Genomic DNA, 25,611 nt, shown 5'->3' on the forward strand with positions numbered 1-25,611 from the left:
AAACCTGAAATGAATCGGTTCTAACCCATAAAGAGGCAAACATCCATCTATGGCCACATGCAGCGACTGATGTAAATTGTTTAATACCTGTCGATCCACTAATCCTATCAATTCATGTAAATAATTGATTTAGTTTTCCAGAACTTTGAGGTGGAAATGCAAACTACACAGATTACCAATAATTATTTTACCCAAGTAAGCAAGTGATGCCAGGCACAACAAACCCCGCCCCTTGCACATATTGTAGCTTATTTTGGCATCCAGCTGATGTCATCATGTCTGTGCGTGTGCTGATGTCAGCATATCAGTTGCATCTATATGTGTGCCAAGTTTGAATTAGATTGAAACAAAATTAATGTTTTTATAGACATTTGAAATTTTGCCCATTATAAGTAAATGGGAGAAGAAAAGGATTTTAAAAATTCATAAAAATGTGAACTTTGACCTACTTTTCCCAAAATGTAATGAGATCTATTCTGGGTCACTGGCAATCTGTAAACCCAGTTTGGTATGAATTCAACCAATAGTTTTGCTGCTACAGATATGTGAAATTTTGCCCATTATAAGTAAATGGAAGAAAAAAAAAAGATATAAAAAATTCATAAAAAAAATTTAACTTAAACCCACTTTTCCCAAAATGTAATGAGATCTATTGTGAGTTACTGGCAATCTATAAACCCAATTTGGTATGAATTCAACCAATAGTTTTGCTGCTACAGATATGTGAAATTTTGCCCATTATAAGGAAATGGGGGGAAAAAAAAAAAAAAGATTTAAAAAATTCATTAAAAAAAATTAACTTAAACCTACTTTTCCCAAAATGTAATGAGATCTATTATGAGTTACTGGCAATCTATAACCCAATTTGGTATGAATTCAACCAATACTTTTGCTGCTACAGATATGTGAAATTTTGCCCATTATAAGTAAATGGGAGAAAAAAAAAAAAAAAGATTTAAAAAATTCATTTAAAAAAATTAACTTAAACCTACTTTTCCAAAAATGTAATGAGATCTATTATGGATTACTGGCAATCTATAAACCCAATTTGGTATGAATTCAACCAATAGTTTTGCTGCTAGAGTGTTAATCTTCAAACAAACTGAACCAAAAACAATAGGCCTACCCCTTGCCTCCCCTTCAGGGGCGGGATAATTAAAAAAAAAAAAAAAAAGAGCTGAATGTGGAACCTGAACTAAAATAAGTTTGACATCCCTGTTGTAGAATGATAAAAGTTAATCCCAGTTAACCTCGATATAGTCGAAAAAGGAGACTCAATACAGAACTGTAGTGTAATTAGTGTAGAATTAAATGCGATTTACAGGGCTCTGAAAACGAATTAAACAAAGAAAAGGCAACATAGAACTCAGTCGTTCAGAATTACCTTTTGAAAAGGAGCATCTACTTTCCTTAATTGCTGGTTAGCCTTGCATAAGTGCTCTGAGTGAGCCGGTCTTACTTGGCAGGGATTCAGTAAAGCCTTTTAAAAATAACTCGTTCAGAGTGTTACAGGAGAAATTCATTCCATGCAAATGTACTGAAAGTGTACTTTGATCAATTGTTCGGCCAATTACTGCATATTCTCTTCGTGCTCCATCTCCACATCCCACCTGCGCACTGCTTGGCTTGCATTATAGCATCGGTATTTACGGAATGCAAGCATAAGAGGTATGTGAAATCCATACTTTGTCAAAATCTATTCGGTGTCTCTCCTTCACTGTCTAATAAAAGCAAAGGAAGCACTTTGTTATATTGGCGCAGGAGACGGTATTGACATGGCATTTTGGTGGCATTATGAAGCCAGTTTAATATTGCGTTATTGTGTTGTAACTGCATCAAATCGTACATCATCTCTGGCACGAGGTGCAGCTCTAAATGGCTTGATTGAGCTGATGCACAAGGTTTATGAAGGTTAGCTCGGTGTAATACTAAAAGTACCTCAGGCGTTCAACTCAAAGACGCCCGTGTTTGCTTTTGCCGCAGAGGAACAAATGCAGGTGGAAAAGATTGTAAAATACAAGCTTTAAAGCAGGAACATTTTAGCTGAAATAGCAAGAGGTTCAACCAGTCGACCTTCTTCTCCGCTTGAAGTTCGAACAGTTACTGACTGATAGATACAGGTTCGTGGTTTTGGGCAGAGTAAAGAAGTCAGTCAGTAGTTTATGAGGAACATGTTCATGCTGCTTTCTTGGAAAATACACCTGAATGATTCTATATAATCGTCAAAAGGTAGGAAAGAAGAGAGGAGCGTTAAAACATCCCATAAAGACCCAATTATTCATCACTGACCACAAGCATCTACTGATCTAAAATATTTAATACCTGTTGATCCACTAATCCTGTCAATACATGTCAATAATTGGTGTAAAAAACAGTTTATCTTCTTTTCATGGTCATCAGATATAGATGTTCAGAGGCTCCGTAGTGAACAACATTGATTCACCAGTAAAACCCATGGAGTTGGATCAATGAAAGTGGTTGGAGAGACTTGTTTATGTTCATATTTTGCTAAAAAAAAAAAAAAAAAAAGTAATGTTTTCTTCAGTTTTCTGGTTTTGATAGAATAACCCTCAACTTTAATTTGACCTTTTTATCAAAATCGACATGATCCCTAAATTCATCAGAATAAGAAAATACCTGATTTTCACTGAAAAATCGCAAAATTCAGTGGATAATATTATAATAAATGGTGATAAATCACTTTAGAAAGGTTATATCTGGAGAAAAAAAATCATTTGGGAGCTGCCACATAAGTAGCACTGGATCTTTATGGGTTAAATTGATGGAAATGCTCAGTTTATGTTCAGTTAATGATATATTTTACTGAAAAAGTCACATTTTTCTGCAGTTTTCTCTGTTTTTGATGTAATAAACCTCAACTTTAATCTGAGCTTTTATGACCATTTACATGATCAGTAAATTAAATACAGGAAAATACCTGATTTATTGTGATTAATACAAAATATAGATGATAATTTTATATATGTAGGGTGATAAATTAAAAAAAAAAAGGAATGTCCCTTTTTCTTGAGTTTTGTGTTTGACGGAATAAACCTCAACTTTAATTCGACCTTTTTATGAAAATCTGCATGATCAGTAAATTCAACATCTGTGATTTTCACGGAAAAAATGCAAAACTCAGAGGATAATATTATAATAAATGGTGTCAAATCACTTAAGAAAGGTTATATCTAGAGAGAAAATTTATTTGGGAGCTGTCACAAAAGTAGTAATAGGTCGTTATGGGTTAAATTGATGGAAATGCTTCGTTTATGTTCAGTTAATGATATATTTTACTGAAAAAGTCACATTTTTCTGCAGTTTTCTCTGTTTTTGATGTAATAAACCTCAACTTTAATCTGAGCTTTTATGAATATTTGCATGATCAGCAAATTAAATACAGGAAAATAGCTGAATTATACTGATAAAATACAAAATATAGAGGATAATATTATCAACAAATGGTGATAAATAAAAAAAAGGAATGTCACATTTTTTTCAGTTTTCTCTGTTTAATAATAGAATAACCCTCAACTTTAATTCGAGCTTTTTATGAAAATCTACATGATCAGTAAATTCAACATCAGTGATTTTCACTGAAAAAATGCAAAACTCAGAGGATAATATTATAATATGTGGTGATAAATCACTTAAGAAAGGTTAAATCTAGAGAGAAAATTTATCTGGGAGCTACCACAAAAGTAGCACTGGGTCCTTATTGGTTAAATTGATGGAAATGCGAAGTTTATGTTCAGTTAATGGTATATTTTATTTAAAAAAAATCACTTCAGTTTTCTCTTGGGATGTCTGATAATATCGGCCCACCAATATTATCGGCCCGATATTGGCATAAAAATGTAATATCGGTGAATATCGTTATCGGTTTGTTTGCCTATCATTAAAACCGATAAAATAATGCCTTGATTTCGCCGACATTTACCGACGTGTAAATGAAGCATTGTTTGTAGCTGAAAGAAATGTGCAGTTTTCAAAATTGTACAGTAGAGTTGCCACACTGTAATAGACTCATGTAGGGAGGGAGAGAAAATAAATAAATATGGCATTTTTTCCACAACTTAAGTTGAAGTATGTATTCTTTGCACAGTGTTTACATTTTGAAAGCCTTGTTGCATTTGAGAATGCATCCGATGGGGCATCACAATAAAATTAGGCATGATGTGTTAATTCCATGACAGGAGATATGTGATGTTACCTAAAATTAGTTTAATATCCCACATATATCGGCAGCGGTATCGGTAGATATCGGAATCGGAAATTAAGTATTGGACAATATCGGCATATCGGTTTTTGGCAAAAAAGCCAATATCGGACATCCCTAGTTTTCTCTAGTTTTGATATAATATCCTTCAACTTTAATTTGAGCTTTTATGAACATCTACATGATCAGTGAATTAAATACAGGAAAATATCTGAATTATACTGATAAAATACAAAATATAGAGGATAATATTATAAACAAATGGTGATAAATCACTTAAAGGTTAAATAGAGAGAATATTTCATTTGGTAAGTGATATAAAAGTAGCGCTAGGCCTTTAGGGGTTAATGCCTAAATGCCTAAAACATTTGTAAAAGCTTCTGTTTTTAAGTCATTGTTTAGTAAATTCAGTTTGAAAGCACACTAAAGCTTCCCTTTGACAATATTCCATAGTTTTATGGATTCAAAGGAATATATTTACACTGCAGATCTAGAGATGGAGGATTTATTGTACTTTTTCATTCATCATTCATTTGCTGAACGTAGATACTTTATCTGACACAGGCCTTTCAACTTCATTTTCTTTGTCCTCGGATGGCTGCTTTTTTTTTTTTTTTTTTTTTTTTTAATTCTCTGAGTTTCCTCACGTTGCTTTGTAATAGTGTTTAATAGTTCCACTTTTGACAACTGCAACAGAGTCAGTGAGACTTACCAGCCTCAGAGATCTATGCAGGCATAATGAAATGTACTTAAATGTCAAGGAAAAGTTTGTAATTGTTGGTAATACAGTCTGTTTCTGTGTCTCTTTCCACTCATTTCTCTATGAGCATAATGTCGGTCGTGCAGTTGAAGTACGATAAAACAATGACATGGAACTCAGGACCTTTATTCATGAAGAATATTCAGAAAATGAAAACAGGGTGTTCGCACATTCTTAAAAAGCCTTAAAATTAAAACCTTCATTATCCGTAAAATTGACAATTAATCCTCAAATCTGTCACTCAAAGGTCTTAAAAATTCCCTGGTCATTGGCACACAAACATCAGCATACATTTTAGTGTAGTTTTTGTGTACTTTAGTGTATTCTAGCATATTTTTTTGTGTATTTTTGTGTATTTTAGCACACATTTTAGTGTAGTTTGTGTATTTTAGTATATTCTAGCACATTTCTTGTGCATTCTAGTGTATTTTAGCACACATTTTAGTGTATTTTTTGTGTATTTTAGTGTATTTTAGCATTTTTTGTGTGTGTATTTTAGGGTATTTTAGCACACATTTTAGAGCAGTTTGTGTATTTTAGTATATTCTAGCAAATTTCTTGTGTATTCTAGTATATTTTAGCATACATTTTAGTGTAGTTTGTGTGTGTGTGTATTCCAGCATATTTTTTTGTATAATTTAGTGTATTTTAGCACACATTTTAGTGCAGTTTGTGTATTTTAGTATATTCTAGCACATTTCTTGTGTATTCTAGTGTATTTTAGCGTACATTTTAGTGTAGTTTTTGTGTATTTTAGTGTATTTTAGCATATTTCTGTGTAATTTAGTGTATTTTAGCACACATTTTAGTGTAGTTTGTGTATTTTAGTATATTCTAGCACATTTCTTGTGTACTTTAGTGTATTTTAGCGTACATTTTAGTGTGTTTTTGTGTATTTGTGTATTTTAGCATATTTTGTGTAATTTAGTGTATTTTAGCACACATTTTAGTGTAGTTCTTGTGTATTTTAGTGTATTCTGGCATATTTTTTAATGTATTTCAGTGTATTGCAGCATATGTTTAAGTTCTTTTTAGTGTATTTAATGTACATTTTAGTGTTTTTTTGTTCATTTTTTTTCTGAATTTGAATGCATTTATTGAGTGTGTTGGTGTTTAATGCCTGAGGCCTGTTGGACTGTTATTTATGTGAATATAAGGTCTTAAATTTGCCCAAACACACCTTGATAAAGTCCTAAATTCTGCAGATACAGTAAAAACATGTTGTCACCCACATGGCAGTGTTGCCTTCGCTTACACCACCTTTGTCCCTGTTGAGTCCTGACTGCTCTGGTTGCTCTCCTCCACCACCAGCTTCGTCCAGAGCATTGGTGGCATCCTCCCCATGGTCCTGGTTCTGGCCTTCATTTACACTGTGTGCATGACCATCAAAACCCTGGTGCTGGAGAAGGAGCTGAGGCTCAAGGAAGTCCTCCGCATCGTCGGCGTCCAAAACGGCGCCCTTTGGTTTTCGAGGTTTACAGAAAACCTTGTACTCCTCATGATTCCCTGTGTGCTTATGAGTGTCATGTTGAAGGTCAGTAAAAAAAAAAAAACGTCCTCTGATGCAGAATACCAAAACCCAAAGCATGAACAGCAGAGTCAGTTTACAGTAGAAAAAAAAAATCACCAAACTGTGGAAATATCTACAAACCTGTACCTTGGAGATTTGTAACATCCTTGGTGCAGCTGTGCCTTAATGTGCTGAATAATTTTCAGTTCTGGATACACTCTAGGAATCATCTCTGCCAAAAATAAATAAATAAATAAATAAGAATATGGTGAAGCTTGTAGAGAAAATCAGCATCCGAACATCTCATGGGTCATTGAGGTAGGGCGAAGTGTTCATGCTGTGCGTTTTGGTATTTTAGCTCTTGTTAATCACGTCTAATGAAAGAACCCTGATTCAAATCATGACCCGTGATTTTTCAAATCAGCTTTCGGAGGCTAATTAACCAAGCATCCAACCAAAACTTCAATTAAGTCAAATTAAAATCCATGCCATTTGTACTCGACCTTTATTTCCTGTAATTGCGTCACCTCTCCTTCTCTTCTACACATAAAGAAGCTTCTGTTTTGCAATCGGAGCTTTGAATGTTTTTGTATAGCATGTTTGTGTCATTGGAATGTGTATAATGTTTGGCAGCTGGAACTCTATGTACTATTTTACATGTCAAATACAACATTTTATACGTAGAAAGAATAGTTTATAGTCCTGTAGTGGATATTTATCTCCGTCAGGAGGTATTGTGATCACTTTGCTTTGTGTGTTTGTTTGCGTGTTTGTTTGTTTGCTTGTTAGCAACTTTACGGGAAAACTATTACAACCATCTTTACCAAATTTTTATCCACAGATAGGTCTAGGCCCTGGGATGAACCCATTAAATTTTGGGCCAAGTAGGCCAAAGTTCAAGGTCACAGCAAGGTCACAAAATCTCAAATTTTCCTATCTGTCATCATTGAGCAATTTCCGAAAATTCATAAAAAATTATAAACGACTCCGGTTAGCCTCCAATTTGATCCACCCGTAGCTTATAACAATATATTGTATCTGGCACAACATTGTCCACATCCACTGTGGAATGTGGACTCTCTGGACATTTCAATTTAACACTGAAAATCTCATTTACGACACATTTTTCATTATAAGTCAACAAATATTGATTGGAATTTAATATAATTTGACATACACATGACTGGTACCAAGCTTCAACTTTTTCTGCTGTATGGAACAACCTTGAAACTGTTTAATTTTTTTTAAAAAATAGTCAACCCACACATGCACACCGTTCGGGGTACTTGGCGGAGGTTTGTATTCTCTGAACACTTAACACTGTATTTCAACAAGAGGTTAAATAAAGTTACATATTTTCATTTTTTCACACTTAGATCATCACATATGTCTGATCTGTTAACCATTTATTTGAATGATACAGGGAAAAAATGCATGTAAAATGACCAAATCCTCAGTTTTCCTTTTGTTTTTCCACTTATTTTTCAGTCAGTTCTGTCATTCTACAAAGTGTATCAGAAAAAAGTAGACTCAGAAAAAACTACATAAAACCAAAATGCAAAGACATGTTGAAAATCTGGTCATATGTGTTTATTGAACATGTAATTCTTTCTTGATTGACACCAGTGTCCTGGGTCAGTTTTCATGCTTCAGTGAAAACCGCTAAATTGAATTGTGCAAAATAAAAGGCTTTTGCACATGGAAATGTAAGGGTTAATGTGAGATCTGTCGCCGTAGATGACAAGTTCCATTGGTGTAGGAAAAAAATAATGACATGTTTACCCTCTACCATTGATACAAAGAGCTCACATTAATGACAGGTTTGAGTCTATCAAGCCAAACGCAAAGGGTTAATGCTGTTAGTGAGGTTTCTTGAAGCTTGTGTTGATCTTACATATAGGGATGTAACAATTACAGGTATAACGATAAACCGTGGTAAAATTCCCCACAGTTAGCATTACCGTTAAAATTCTAATTATCATGAAATCCGTGTTCGATTACCGCACTTGGAAAACTCATGGTGATGCTGTTCATTTCCTGAAGAAGCAGAGGTGCTCCAGGCGCGCATGCACAGTTTGCAATATTGAACCTCTGGAAACATGGCTGAAGGCAGACGCACGGATAGTGCACCGAATGTCCGGGGATAACTGGCTCCTGCACTGATACGGTCTGAGCGCACCTCCATACATCTCTCTCTCTCATTATGACATTGTGAATTATTTAATATGGAAGATGGTCAAACAAGCTCCACTATGGCCTGTCCAACTACCTTTTTTTCCACTCAAAAAACACTCAGGAATTGATGAGAAGATTGATAAGGAATTGGATTGGTAAGCAGAATCGACACTGGCATTGATATTGATAAAATACTTCCCGTTGCCACCCCTAGTGCAGATATCTCTTACGGCCATAAGGTGCCATTTTTAATGCACATTGATGTTTACATGTTATTGCAGTGGTTTTCAACCTTTTTTGGCTCGCGACCCCTTTTTAGCATCACAAATTTATGGCGACCCCAGATATTCAAAACAGAGACTTTTTTTTTTTTTTTTTCCTAAAATTAATTTGTTTTTGCTAATAAACGTTAATTTTAGACGACATTTAAGCTAAATAATGTATATTGTTATGGACAGAGGCAGAAAAGCCAGGTGTAGATTACTGCACAAAGTGAGAATTTTATTTTCCTTGGTCAGGATATGTACAGGCAGTCCAGCTTGGATTTACAAGGCTCCAAATTAATACTGAACAAACAATAAGTCAAACTATAAATTATGAAAGAGCTGCAGCATCTGAAACCGACCACAATGAACATTTGAAAGATAAACCGTATCACAGTGCTTCAGTTTCAGCGTCACAGTTTGTCTTTTTGTCTATGTATTGGGATCATCTCTATCAACTCACCATATATTAATTAATTAATTAATTAATTAATTAATTATTTCATCAGTTACTAGAAATTTCAGGCGACCCCATTTGAATTCCAGGCGACCCCATGTGGAGTCTTGACCCCAAAGTTGAAAAACACTGTGTTAATATTTTAATGTTTCTGCCAACAGAAAGTACATTGTGCATATTATTTTATTGTTTTTTTTCCCAGAATACAACTAGGTTAAATTATTTCAGTGTGTGTATAAGTACTTTGTGAACATTTTGAGCACATTTCAACAATACTGCGACGATAATGATAACCGTGATAATTTTGGTCACAATAACTGTAATATGAAATTTTCATATCGTTACATCTCTACATATGTAATTTATTGCATAATCACAGCTGAAGTGGAACTCCAGAGGCAGGACAGGGGCATGATTAGGCGTGCCGTCGCAGATATGTTGAGGAGGGCGCACATTTGCATGGCAAGGAATGGGGCCCACGTGGAAGACTAAACGTACTGGAATCCTTTGACTAACAGAAGTGTGTGCCTTCAATTAAAATCCTGAAATGTAAAACCCAAATCTTGACTCACTGAGGAAATTTTGCTATTAATATTCAGTTTCTCACCGATGGTAGGGGGTTAACGTAATTATTTTTTTCCTGTTTTATGTATGCAAGTAAAAGACCAATGGAACTTGTCATCCATGGCGACAGATCTCATATTCACCCTTACACTTCTATGTTCAAAAGCCTTTCATTTGGCACAATTCAATTTAGCGTTGTTCACTAAAGCATGAAAACTGACCCAGGACATTGGTGTCAATCAAGTGAGAATTACATAATCAACAAACACATAAATCATAGACCAGATTTTCAAAATGTCTTCGTGTTTTGGTTTTATATTGTTTTTTTCTGAGTCTATTTTTTTCTGACACACCTTGTATAGGTCTAACAGCGACATTCACTGCATTAACAGTGGCTGAAAAGGTACTGAGGAACTGAAAGTATTTCTAGGAACAAGGACAGTTTTAATATGCAATGTCTATATGCATTATATGTTTGAATGCTGTTCGAGTTTATAGATAGATTTGTGCGGTGATTCACAGATGCAGTCCGATGCAGGGATGGGAAGCTTAAAGATCGATCAGGAAAGAGGCCGTTAGCACATGGACGCTTTGAGCTCCGAGGTTGTGATACTTTATTATTTAGCACCAGCTCCAACTCCTTGTTTTGTAGGCGTTAATGAAATCAAAAAAAGGATGGTTATTTTAGATCGCGCTAATCAATTTTTGCAGTTTAATTGGAAAATGCTGCTGGCAAATAAAAACTGATATTTGAACAGCTGGGTGAAATGTAATTTCCCATCAGCCTAATGTGTTTGCAAGCCATCAACAATTTGTAAACATTAATAACAATAAATTGAGTTAGCTGAGTGCCTTGAGGAGCGACTCTAAGCACAGTGTGTATTCAGATCACAGGCCCAGTCTAAATGATAATTTCACAGCCATTTTCAGCACATTAATAATAATAGCAAATCAAATGGTAATTATCATAAGGCTGTATCTGGATTAGGTGTGACAACAATCGGTTTTGTCATCTGCACCTGAGTCCTCTGTCATTTTACACTTGTTTTCCCCTCCATTATAGAGGAGGTAATGCATTTATTATTTGGCATCAGGAGTGATATATTTGCACTGTTCCCACACTACGTGCCCCACCTCAAACCACCTGAATTCTGATTTTTTTTCATGTTTGACAAAGCTCACCCGTGAGAAGGAACTCAGCTCGGTTTCCTCACCAAACACTCTGGCCTTGTTTGACAAAACCTTTCAAAAGTTTTGCTGTTTTTTTTTTTTTTTTTTTTTTTTTCCGGATCATTAAAATGTGATTAATTGGACATGCAAAACAACAGTGGAAAAAACAAAACAAAGGACAACAGTAGAGACCACCTTCACAGTTGGATGACAGCTTATTGACGTCTCATCAATCACATATTAACGTAGGACTAAAAAATAAAGTAGCAGCTTTTTGCACCAGAACAGGTCAGTGACTACACACTGTAGAAATACAGTATGTTAGATTTTTAGAGTCGACACAATTTAGACTTTTTTGTCAGTTATTTTCTATTGTTTTCTACATTGTTGCAGATTATCTTTTAAATCCTGGAAAATGCCTGATTATTGGCCAATAAAAAGAGAAAGTTCCATCTAGAACCATTTACTGCCTAAAGTATTCCAAATAGAAGATTAGATTAGATTAGATTAAATTATATTACATTAGATTCAATTGGATTAGATTACATTAGATTAAATTAGATTATAATAGATTGAAATTAGATTAGATTATATTAAATTAGATTACCTTACATTACATTAGATTTACATTAGATTAGATTATGTTAGATTAGATTGAATTAGATTAGATCACATTAAATTACATTAGATAAAATGTAATTAGATTACATTAAATTAGATTAAATCAAATTAAATTTACTTAGATGGAGCTTTATTGATCCGTTGGGCAGAACCCTCAGGAAATTGAGGTTCCAACAGCAGCACAACACTGAATACACACATATCTGTATCATAATACTGGAGGGTCTCAGAACGTGTGTGTGTGTGTATGTGTATGTGTGCATTTGTGTTTGTGTGTCGGTACGATTCAGACAAATTGAGACATTTTTAACTGGCCAATTTGGTACCTACGTTGAAGAACAGTCCCATCACCGCATTAAATATGTCGGCAAGTTGATAGGACCAATATTTTGGGCGATATTAGTCATTTTGGAACACAATAGCTTTACAATCACGTAGCTTGGTTGGTCGGAAGCGCAGTACCACGCTGCATGATGGGAAATGAAGTTAAAAACAGGAACGACGCATTTCCTAGTTTCAGTCCCTAAATATCGGTATTAACATAACCTGCGGTTCCCCATGAGTGAATGGGCTAGTAAGAAATATAACAAGATGATAGTAATAACAATAATTATAAAAAAACAGTTAAGAATAAAACCAGGCAATTGCACACTGGAAAATACTAGTAGAAACAACAAATAATAAAGTCATAATATTATAAATAATGAATTATATTATAATATGTACAATATGGACAAACAGAGGATAACAGTTACAATAAAGTGATAACAGTAATAGTTGTAAATTAATAAGTAATATAAGTACTTGTAATAATAGCACACTGGATAAGATAAGATACTACATAATACCTTTTGACCCTAAAGGGTTCGAAGTAAAAGTGCTTCATGTTTCTACAAACAGGTGTATGATGATGTAAACATGTAAAGGTAGATTAGCGTCTAATTAGAACAGCTGATCACCTGAGCTCGAACATAAACCTCCTCATCTGAAGACTCACAGCTAGGCTTGAGCAACAAAGCAAATGTACAAATAATAAATCCTACACCTACGTAGAGGTAAGGGCTGTGAATCCAGGCATAATAAAGTGAGAAGTGTTCCGTCCTTCAGCAGTTTCCACTGTTGGAGTCCAACCTCAAACTGCAGCCGTTTGTGAAGGCTGTCCTTGGTCAAATGACCACTGTAAAAAGGCTGGGGGTTGAGTTGTGCAGAATAGTGTTTAAAATACATTTTAACCACTCTTCCACCTTTGGAAGTGCAAATAAACACATTTTCTCCTCAATAGAGAAAAAAAACCCCATCCTTTAATACACAGCAAAATATTTTTTGTGGTCTTTGCTTTGCTTTGGAAAAGCATAGTCTTATATTTTACATGCTTTTTGTTACATTCATTGTTTTACTCTTGTCGTCTGTGTTGTTTTGGTTCAGTTCCATCTTTTACGTCTTTTTCACTCTTTTTTTTCTCCTCTTTTTTTTTAAATTTAGTGCTAGAAAAACAATGTGACAGGGCTAACAAAAAATACAAGACAGCACATCTGGCATACTAATTGATAGACTTGAAGGCATACAAGTTCATAGACACCAGACAAGACAGAAGAGTTCAGAGACATTAAGCAAAATAAGGACGGGTGAAAACAGAGGGCTATTTACAGGTGTGTGTGTGTGTGTGATTATTATTTTGTACAGGTTGTGCATATTTAGGTGGAGACAGAAGAGGGAATGAAAACAAAACTGACAGTCTATTAAGTAAAAGGGCCAAAAGATGTGAGTATACAAAAACGAGAAATCAGGAAAGGGTTTTAAATAACTGTATAGAAAGAAGATTAAGGGGAAAAAAAGAAGCAAAGGCAATAATACCAAATACAAAAATAGTGACAGCCTTTTTTTGCTCTCTCGCCTCCCTCTCTCTTCCCGTCACCTTCCCTTCCCTTCTTCCTTCCTCATTCCTTTTGTTAAAATCATATATTTATGTGAATTTTGAATATTTTTCACAGTACATACATACAAAGTGAACACAGACATACAATAATAATAATAATAATAATAATAATAATAATAATAATAATAATAATAATAATACATTTTATTTATAGGCACCTTTCAGGACACTCAAGGTCACCGTACAAAGTTATAAAAATATTATAGTACACGCTATAGTAATCCCAGGCCCAACCCCCCAAACCACACATCTCATCTATTAAGGTTTCCAAAGAGAAGAAAGTAAATGCATAAATAAATAAAAATAAAGAACATAAATATACACAAAGTTGCAAAATTAAATGTATAGTGCAATACCGTTAACATGTATCCAGACAGCAGATCGACACTACTCAAGGGATTGTAGAGCCAATGTAGAACATGGCATACAAGTATTATCGCAATACACCCAATGGCAGATACATTCATAGCACAAAAAGTTAATCAAATTAACACTTAGTGCCCTTACAGAATGTGTTAAGAGGTAGTTACAGGTTCAAGGGTATGTTTCAGATCAGTGTTTTCGAGAAACTTTTAAATTTATCCCTCCTTTTTTACTCTTTTTGCCTTTTATAGCATTTATTTCCCGTTGCATCTTTAGTGTCATGTCCGCCATGTGTCACGTTTATCTTCTTCAGAAACTTATGTAATTCAAATCTATGTCTTTTAAAAATGTTTTTATTTGACTGCGTCCTTTACACCTGTTTTTTTCACATTACATCTTTTCCACCTGAAGCCTCTTCCGTATTTCACACAGCTTTGGTGAGCTCAAAATTCATAAATGCTTCCAGAGAACACATATTATCTGTTTTAATGTTTCTAAATAAGGAACGTAAATTCACATCATGTTATTGTTTTACTCCCAAGAAGTATCTAATAAATGGAAACTCTTGCAGTTCAACTTCAATTGTCAACCCCACAGCAGGCGTTGGCCTGAAATCTTAATAATTACATTAAAGCACATTTATTAATCAGTCCAAACAAAGGAAATAAGACCAGAACAAGTGCAGAATAAAAATGTTGAGTTATGCTGTTATCCACTGCATTGAACACATATTTAATCATATTTTATATATATTTATAAATTCAAAATATATAACAATTATTTGTGTCAATTATGATGCCATACTTGATGACAACTTGTGATTATTTTACTTAAAATCAGACAACACAATAAATTGTTCTGTAAAAATGACAGATTAAAATATTACATTTAAGTGATAATTCATCTATGTTTTGACTACTGTTAAAATATTAGATGAAGTGTCATCTTCTGCTACTATACTTTGAAAAGATTGATTTTACATTGTGTTTTATTCATATTGTTATTTTACTTTTGCTGTCACTTTCAACCCAATTAATAATAAAATACAGTATCTACTGTTTTCAACACCAAAGGGAAGTCAGTAAATGTTATATTTATAATTATAAGTATAATAATTCAGGCTGTGTTGAGTTCATTAATGGGACATTATTCAGTGTGTGTGCAAAATCAGCTCCTCGCAACCAAAAAAAGCCCAGCATTGAAGCATTTAAGTGTGCAGATATTGGAGATATCAGTAACCTGGATATGATGAAGCTTTTTAATATCAGTGCCCAAACCTGCCTCTGTCTCTGTGTTGACCTCTGTGGCTTTGCATCAAATTATTTTAGTCCAGAATATTCAGCTAGTAGATAATGTTGAGCCTATTTTAATAACATTAGTCAGCTCATGAGTAGTTCAGCATAGCTCTGAACAGTTGGATACACAAATAACAGCCAAAAATAGGGAGCTCATTTGGAGAAAATAAGTGTTTTAGTTGCACAGGGCGGCCTTGGCTCAGGTGGTAGAGTGGGTCGTCCAATAACCGAAGGGTTGGCGGTTCGAATCCCGCTCCATGCTAGTCAGTCCGTTGTGTCCTTGGGCAAGACACTTCACCCTCCTTGCCTCCAGTGCCACTCACACTGGTGTATGAATACGTATGAATGTTTGGTGGTGTGAACTGGCAGCCACGCTTCTGTCAGTCTGCCCCAGGGCAACTGTGGCTACAGATGTAGTTTACCACCACCAGAGGGGGAATGTGAGAGCGAATGAATAATGGATCAATAATGTAAAGCGCTTTGGATGTCTAGAAAAGTGCTATATAAAATCTAATCCATTATTATTATTACCTCCGCCAAGGAGGTTATGTTTTTGCCAGGGTTTGTTTGTTTGTTTGTCTGTCTGTCTGTTTGTTTGTCTGTCCGTTAGTGTGCAACATAACTCAAAAAGTTATGGACAGATTTGGATGAAATTTTCAGGGTTTGTTGGAAATGAGATGAGGAAGAAATGATAAAATTTTGGTGGTGATCGGGGGTGGGGGGGCCCACGGGGGGGGCCACTGATCGTTAGTGTGCAACATAACTCAAAAAGTTATGGACAGATTTGGATGAAATTTTCAGGGTTTGTTGGAAATGGGATGAGGAAGAAATGATAAAATTTTGGTGGTGATCGGGGGTGGGGGGGCCCACGAGGGGGGGCCACTGATCGTTAGTGTGCAACATAACTCAAAAAGTTATGGACAGATTTGGATGAAATTTTCAGGGTTTGTTGGAAATGGGATAAGGAAGAAATGATTACATTTTGGTGGTGATCGGGGGTGGCCACGGGGGGGGCCACTGATCAGCCTTGGCGGAGGTCTGCGCTCTCCGAGTGCTTCTAGTTATTATAATGTTCTACACTGATTTTCAAAGAGGTGTAGATAAAGTAGGTGAGGGTCCATAAACGTACATGTTATGGAAAAAGTAACTGTATTTTTCACTATAGAGCAGTGGTTCTCAACCTTTTTTGAACAAATGACCCCCCTACATCATCATGAGCCTCCTGCCCCCCCCCCCCCCCCCCCCCCCCCCCAAAAAAAAAGAAAAGATTTGGCGTAAAAAAATGTTTTGCCGACCTCATCATTATCCTCTCCTCCCATTATCGACCACCCCTCTGAAACAAGTTGTTGAGCGGGAAGTGTGTGTGTGTGGGGATTTTGAGGAGCTCAATGCACAGAGTGGTCTCATGAAACGGTATTGTATGTCACGCCAGTTCTTATGGCATTTGGCGTGCTATATGTATGCATTTTCATCCTTTTGCGTGTTATTCTATGCCATTTGATTGCATGTCAATGTACGCCAAGACTACGAGGGCTGTTCAATAAGTTCATGGCCTCACCCAGAAATACTGGTTGTTATAATACAGGATGTTACATTCTTTCGTGATGGGATAGTGATGCTTGAACATCGATGGACCAAGTGCATTGCTGTAAATGGAGATTATGTTGAAAAATAAAATATAAATTATCAGTCTGTGTTGTTCTGTTCTGGGTGAGGCCATGAACTTATTGAACGGCCCTCATAGCCCTAACCTTAACTCCTAACCGCTAATCGAGTGGTGTTTGACATACAATTGATGACCTCATTCCAGAATCTTGGTATCTTTGGACATTCCCACAGACAGCGAATAAGAGTTCCTTTAATATCTTGGTATTTCATTCATAACATCATTACTTGTTTTTATTTTCAGTGTAATTTTTGTGTTTCACACATTCATCCCACTGGCCTGTTTGGACCATTTGACGGGTCGGTTTTGGCTTGTGAGTCATATGTTTGAAACCCCAGGGTTAAAGACATGTTCAGTGCAAAGGGAGGTCACTCAAAATTCGACCACTTTGGTTTATAGAAGCTGTTTTTTTTTTTTTTTACCTGAAACTATTTCCTGCTGTACATACTTGACATATATCGACTGGGTCTTAATATAGAGACTGACAAACGCGTATGGTCATTAGAACTTTACTAAACCAACAAACCTAGTGTTAGAACAGGACTTTCGCACAATACTCTACATTAAGCTTAATGTTATCTCAGTTATTAACAAGGATAATAAAACAGTCTTACCATTTGAGATTTTCGTGGAATGGCACTGATGCATACAAGGTGTAAAAGCAATCGCGTTGAAAAAAATAATTAGACCATCAAAAAACAATGGTTATGCAATCATGTATTAACTCCTGTGTGTATCATGTGACTAAAACAGACAGAAAAGAAAACATGGAATGCCTAAAAGCACTGTTTTTATCAGTACAATGCCATAGATATTGATGTAAGAACTGAAGTGATTTTGGTTATTATCAAGAAAACATGGAAAATGGATAGATATCAGCTCTGAAATTAAACTCTTAAGAGCCATTTTTGTTGTTATCATTATATTTGTCCAAATGTACCTTTAGTTGTACCAGGCATTAAAATGAACAAGAAAGGGTGGCCGAAATTTTTTTCCGCGACTGTATTATCCAATGATATATGCAGACACCGGTTTCATTTTAACTCCTGTTATATGTGGGTGATGGTTTTGTCTTGTCCGGTCTGGTCTGCCCCCTCCACCCTCCAGGTTCCTCCGGTCTCTGGCCCGCTCCCTCCCATTATACATGACGTTAGCTTGGATCTACTCTGTGGCCATGATCGTTAAGGGCATTGTCGCCGAGAAGGAGGCCAGGCTTAAGGAGACAGTGAGGATCATGGGTCTGAGGGGTGCCATCTACTGGCTGAGCTGGGCCGTGTCCAGCGTTGTGCCTCTGGCCCTCAGCGCTCTGTTTCTAACGCTTATACTCAAGGTGATTTCACAATGATTCCAGTGATTGAAGGAGGACCCAGCGCTGCATTTACAGAGCACTGACCCCTGTGTCTGATGCACTAATGAGACGATTGTTTAACCCATAAAGACCCAAACATCCACTGGTGACCAGAAGCATCTACTGAACTAAAACGTTTAACACCTGTTGATCCATTAATTCTATAAATACATGTAAATAATTGGTGTAAAATACAGTTTGTCATTTTTTCGTAGTCATCAGATATGACCCATTTGGACATGCAGAGGCTTTGTAGTTAAGATGGAAACACCGTCATCTTCTACAACATTGATTCACCAGTAAAACCCATGGAGTTGGATCAGTGAAAGTGGTTGAAGAGTCTTGTTTATGTTCATATTTTGCAAAAAAAAAAAAAAAAAGTCATGTTTTCTTCAGTTTTCTCAGTTTTTTGATAGAATAACCCTCAACTTTAATTTGACCTTTATATGAAAATCTACATAATCGGTAAATTCAACATAGGAAAATACCTGATTTTCACTGAAAAAATGCAGAATTCTGAGGATAATATTGTAATAAATAGTGATAAATCACTTAAGAAAGGTTAAATCTAGAGAAAAAAAAATAATTTGGGTGCCACCACAAAAGTAGCACTGGGTCTTTATGGGTTAAAATAATAAAGCTAATGTGTGAAACCTACATATTAAAACAGTCATACTAACATACTCTAGAGTTGTGTTTAATCAGGGCACGTTTATTTCTTTAATGTGCATTTTCCATTTCTCTGTAACAGTGTAATGCCAGTAATTACAACAGTCACATTAGCGCTGTTTTAATAACAGTAATATCTGAATACGGCTCTGAAATGACACCAGCGCCACAGATGTAGAAATTGCTCTTTGAAAGTAGAGTTGGGTTCTTCTTACAGCCAGCAGAGTAAAAAGGGCGAAATGTCAGATTCAATAGGGGTCATCCAGTTTTCAGGTGTGTGTGTAATGTTTTCACACATTTCCAGCCCTTTTTACTCAACCTGCTGCGTTTTACAAATCAGTAATGATAATCGTATTTGTGAATGTCTGTCTGTATGAAAAGTAGTCTGTGTTTGAGCCACGAACTGCTGCAACTGTTTCCACTTTTTGACACATTACCCATTTTCCTGTAGTATCCTCTGTCACAGTGATTTGAGCAGTTTGTGTAGTGATGATTCTGTGTAACTATGATGTTAGTAATTGCAATACTTACCCACCAGGAGCGGCTATGCTGTGTTATGACTCCGATGTGGTTTAATTCCGCACTAGGAGCATTTCAGAAGCTGAGTGTTGTCTGTTTGACTTCATTCACAGCATGATTTTGTCATTTTTACTTGATTTCTGTGTTTCGGCTTCTGGTTATGCAGTTATGCTGTTCAGTGATGTATAAGTTAATACAGTTAAGTCTAGTTATTAGTCAACAGGGATGGAATATTTACCCCGCCCCCCAAAGGGGAGGCAACGGGTATTGTTTTTTACTCAGTTTGTTTGTTTGTTTGTTAACACTGTAGTAGCAAAACTATTGGGTGAATTCATACCAAATTTGGTTTATAGATTGCCAGTGACCCAGAATAGATTTCTTTACATTTTGGGAACAGTTGGTCAAAGTTCAAATTTTTTATGAATTTTTAAAATATTTTTCCGTCTCGCATTTACTTATTGACAGCGAAATTTCAAATGTCTATTAAAACATCTATTTTGTTTCTATTACCTCAAACTTGGCCAAAAACAAACAAAAGACAATACAAAACAATACACATTATAGACAGAACTTGATTCAGAGAGTAACGCCATGTACACAGTGGAGATCCAGAATAGAATAGAGTATCGTATCGTATCGTATCGTATCGTATTCATATCATATCATATATCATATCATATCATGTCATGTCTATTTATAATCCCCTTAAGGACTTTACAGCTGGCCAAAGTGCCGTACACGAAACATAAAACAAGGGATTAAATAAGTAAGTAAAAACAGTGATAACACAACAAAGAACAACAAATACAACCATCATAAAAACAAAGACAAATTAAAATCTGATAAAAACAGCTTAAAAAAAAATAAAAAACAAAAGAAAAACGTCACTCATTGATTAAAAGCCAGTGAGAAAAAGTGCGTTTTTAGACATGATTTAAAGACAGGCAGCGACTGAGCCTGTCTAACATCTAAGGGCAAGTGGTTCCACAGCTTTGGGGCAACAACAGAAAAGGCACGGTCCCCACGAAGCTTCTTTTTAGATTTTGGCACAACAAACATATACAGAATACAATAGCATAGAGTTTTCCATTTCCACAGGTACATTGTGGTACAGAAGCATTAGAATTCAGAAGTCAAGTTAAAAAGAACAGTTGCAAGAAATATAAAAATGGGCATAAATAATAAAATTCTAATAATAAAGTGTACATTATAGACGTAAAACTTGACTCGGACATTAACAACATTTCGTACACAGTGGCGCGCCATCTTCCTGAATTCCTGAAAACATGAGTATGATTATGTAGAGCTGCCACAAAGCATGTCCAAACACAACACAGCCGTCCCTGGTGGAACCCGGAGTCACAGAGGCTCCATTATCTTTATTATAAAGCCTTGAATACCTGTTGGAGGAAACATCGGCATCTTGTTGCCATGGGCGACGACAGACTGTAAAAGCAGAAATATTAAAACTTTGACCTACTTTTCCCAAAATGTAATGACATCTATTCTGGGTCACTGGCAATCTATAAACCCAATTTGGTATGAATTCAACCAGTAGTTTTGCTGCTAAAGTGTTAACAAACAAACAAATGGAACAAACTGAACCAAAAACCAGGGTAAAAATTGCAGGATAATTATTCTGCAGCATAACTTTTTCTCCTGAAACTTTTTTTTTTTTTAACATTGAATAACATCCTCACATTTGACTTTCTTTCCCTTTGTTTCCTGTGGAGCAGTACGGGCAAGTGCTGCAGTACAGCGACCCCTCCGTAATCTTCGTCTTCCTGCTGGTGTTCTGCTTCACCACCATCACTCAGTGCTTCTTCATTAGCGTCTTCTTCTCTAAGGCCAACTTAGCAGCTGCGTGCGGCGGCCTCATCTACTTCGTCCTCTACCTGCCGCACATCCTCTGCTACGCCTGGAGGGACGTCATGGGTTTCCGGGCCAAGGTTGGCGTGGTAAGTCCGTCTTTAGCACCGACGTGGTTTTTAATATCCTCCACCTGCTAGTATCATACAGTACATGAGCGCTTGACCAGGTTTTGGCTTGATTTTTTTATTTTTTTATTTTTTTTACCCCATTTCATTCCTAAGATTTGTCTGCTCCTTATCTGTTTCATGTTTTAAATCCAAACAGTCTTGCGTCTCATTTGACTAGAGCTGGTTATTATTAAAGGAAATACATTCACCCCCAGTGCTAATATTATCTACAGGAGTTTCTTGTTACAGAGACCAGTTCCCCTGATAATGAGGTGTGACGTTTGTGGCTCCAGGATGAATTGAAGGTTTCAATGACATTAAAACTGCACCAAAACAGCATGTAGAAATCATTATGTCTGTAGTTATAATATTAGAATACCTAAAGTGTCTTTGCTTTGCTTTTAATCACTGGGATCTCCTTTGTTGTGACATATTCTGGCACTTACTTGAATCATTTTTGGCAGAACTGGACATAACCAAGTGACAAGAACATGAAACATTTACATAAAAGAAGAGACTAGACAGAAGCAGCGAGGAAGTGGAGGATTTTCCCTCCATCCTTTAAGGCAAGGATGTCAAGCTTATTTTCTTTCAGGGGCCACATTCAGCCTAATATGATGTCAAACAAGCCGGACCAGTAAAATAATAACATAATAACCTAGAAATGATGTAAACTCCAAACTTTTCTCTGTACTGTAGAGTGAAAAAAGTAAAAATTACATTGTGAAAATGTTTCCGTCTGCAAACTATCCTTAAAAAATGGGAATAACACAAACAACCATGAACAACCTGAACTTCATGATGCTTCAGTTTATCATTTATACGTGTGCATTACAGATCGGATCTACAAAGACACAAAACATTTAGTAACAGGCAGAATGTTGTTAAAATTGCACTTAATTTTCTTTAGACATTTCAGCTTATTCACATTTTATTGTTAAAGGATAGTTTGTTCATATACATATTTCCATAATTTAACCATTAAAGAGCCAAACACTCACTGGCAACCAAAATCATTTTGTGATATACAAGTTTAATACCTGTTGATCCACTAATCCTATCAATACATGTAAATAATTGGTGTAAAATGCAGTTAATCATCTTTTCATGGTCATCAGATATGACCCATTTGGACGTTCAGAGGCTCCGTCGTTACCATGGAAACACCATCATCTTCTACAACATTGATTCACCAGTAAAACCCATGGAGTTGGATCAATGACAGTGGATGGAGACAGTTGGTTTATGTTCAGTTAATGATAGATTTTACTGAAAAAGTCACTTTTCCTCCGTTTTGTCCGTTTTTGATTTAATAACCCTCAACTTTAATCTGAGCTTTTACGGGCATCAATCATGATCAGTAAATTAAAAAAGTAGGACGATACCTGATTTTTATTTAAGAATGCAAAATACTGACCATAATATTAGAATAAATGGTGATAAATCACTTAAAAATAGAGAAAATATCATTGACGAACTGACACAAAAGTAACCCTTATCTTTATGGGTTAATGTTTTGTTTTTTTTGTTTTTTTTGCATTAAAGGGGTTGTAATTTTTTCTAAACTCACTTTTATTAGTCTTTGGTACATTTATTTGTGTATTTGGGGACCCTAATAGTTCATAAAGTTTGTATTTGAACCCTCCAGGTGCTGCAAAGTTATCTTTATATTCATTTTGGCAAAAATCGAGTGGATTTCTACAACCTATTTTAATTCCTTCTTAATTTGTTACGTCTATAACTAGTTACATCACGACATTTGCATATGTAAGGTCAAGACTTCCGACGAACATTTCTCAGAGTATGGAGAAACAGCATAGAGCAGCATGGTCAACAATCTGGAGGGGGTGGAGTGTGAAGTGGCTCATGTGCATTTAAAGGGCCAATGCTCAAAACAACCTTTCTGGTGTCATTACTCAGAAATAGGGTTGAAGATGGACCTGTGGAGTTGAATTAATGAAGAATTCAGACCCAACCATAGCATTTACACTTTATGTAGACCACAGGGAAATGTTTTAAAAGACATAATTAAATTAAAAAAAAAAAAACAAAATATGACCCCTTTAAAAGAAAGACAAAAATTCGGAGTCATTAGTTTTAGGTTATTATGCTATTATTTGACCTGAGATCACAACTGGACTGAATGTGGAACCTGAACTAAAACAAGTTTGACACCAGTGACTGTTAATATCTTAGTGAATTTGTCCCGCGGGTCGGATTGGAACCTTTTGTGGGCCGGTTTTGGCCCACGGGTTGCATGTTTGACACCGCCTGCTCTAAGGGATACAGATAAACAGTATCCCATTGCTCAACTTTCAGTGTAGCCTTTCTGTGTGACCTTTATGGCAGCGGCGCTATCGTTTGTCCTCAAGCTGTCCTTTCTACAGACAAAGACACAAACCAATCTCCAATCTCCGTTGCCTTGAACCACAGCGCATCTTCCTGGAATTTCAATTGGGTCTTTTGGGTGTTTTGTTAGTCAGTTTCAACAGCGCAGCATCAGGTGAGCTCGTCCAAGGTAAACTGTTGTGTTCCGTAGTTATCACACTGAAATATTAGTACTGTGTAACAACAACAACTGACGTCCTTCTTCGCTAACAAATAACCTACCCTGCATGGAGCACATGGACTGAAAGCATCCCCATCTTTCAATTACACAAGTAAAAAGTTAGATTTGTATCTTTTCTAAAATAAACATATCATCATGCAGTTCCCACAATCGACTGATTACACTTTGCTGCGTATATCGGTTATGATTTGACTGTTTTTCCACAGCTGTCAAAAACAAGTATTAAAAAAAAGGTGACACATGTTGGACCGTCCTTTGAGAGAAAACACACACAATACAATTTAATAAAGAGGATAAAGAAGAAGTTACAATTGCTGTTGTGTTCCATTATAAATACACAATAGGCCTGTTGGAAACGCAGGACGGTCCTGCATGATTATACGTTAAAAACAGTAATCGCTACTTGTATTCAGCAGACGTATCATTAATACAAAACCACAGTTTGTTTTGTATCAGCCTGTGGATATTTTTCAGTATTTCACTTTTGATCGATGTGAATACTCCACCAAAACAGGCAGCACAAGCAAATTTAATATTTCCTGATGTAACACTATTTTCTGTTAAATGATCTGTTATGTATCGGGCTGTGGAAGAATGTAATTTACTCCCATATTTTACAATTACACCGACAGCTTTTGAAGAACAAAGTTGAACTGTGTTAAGGATTCATGTGAGAATAAGTGTGCACACATACCTATTCAGAAACAGGTTTATTTATTTTATTTTATTTTATTTTATTGTGCTTCAGAGCACAAGGGGTTTGTCCTGGTGTGTAGGTGCAAACAATAAATAAAGAACAGCATAAGAATGAGAAATAAACACAGAAGCACTATTCGATAAAAGCATGAGAAGCTGAATATAAAAAGGATAGAAATAAGCTGAATGTAAAATATACAATAGAGAATATAGGTCATTGGAAAATAAGAGTGCAAATGTTGATTTTAGTGCAGGTGTTTTTATATTTAATATATTTTTTTAGTTAAATTGTATTGGAATCATATTTATTATAGTATTTAGAGTATGTTAACCAACACTGTTTTGATCATCTGAAAAAAAAAGTTAATTATTACATTGTCAGGAGTTTCTCTTGTGTGTGTACACTGTTGTATGTGATGTAGGAGGGGTTTTTTTTGTTTGTTTTATTTTGTTTTGGACAACAGGAAGAATAGCTGCTGCATCACTGTATTATGTTATAATAACATTTCCACACCTGTGTTGTAGCAATATACATATGGTATACGTCCATGTAAGCAGAAGAACATCAGCTAAAGGCTAAAAAACTGAGCACAATACAAACAAGCACTAAGTAAACCAGTCCGACAGTCTGAGACCAGCGTATGTCATGAATAATTTACTAAAACAGATCAATGAGACACACTTTTTAGCGCTAAGCTAACACTAAGCAGATCCAACAGTGAAACTTTTAAATCTCTACTGATAAAACTCACTGAACAAGACAAAGCCCAGCAAAAATAAAAGTCACATTACGAAGCGATGATGATGTATTTTGTCTTACCTTTGCTGTTTT

General features: G+C 35.7%; 1 protein-coding gene across 1 annotated transcript in view; it reads left to right on the top strand.

Annotated features, from left to right (window-relative positions):
- The window catches only part of LOC115438332 (phospholipid-transporting ATPase ABCA1), a 419,337-nt gene that overhangs the window by 108,519 nt on the left and 285,207 nt on the right, over window positions 1-25,611 (top strand). The window contains exons 15-16 of the mRNA XM_030161907.1: window positions 6,291-6,513; window positions 21,272-21,493. Of these exons, the coding sequence (XP_030017767.1) occupies window positions 6,291-6,513; window positions 21,272-21,493 (445 nt within the window). The remainder of the gene's footprint in view (window positions 1-6,290; window positions 6,514-21,271; window positions 21,494-25,611) is intronic.

Source organism: Sphaeramia orbicularis, chromosome 18, assembly GCF_902148855.1.
Source record: "Sphaeramia orbicularis chromosome 18, fSphaOr1.1, whole genome shotgun sequence".
NCBI lineage: Eukaryota > Metazoa > Chordata > Actinopteri > Kurtiformes > Apogonidae > Sphaeramia > Sphaeramia orbicularis.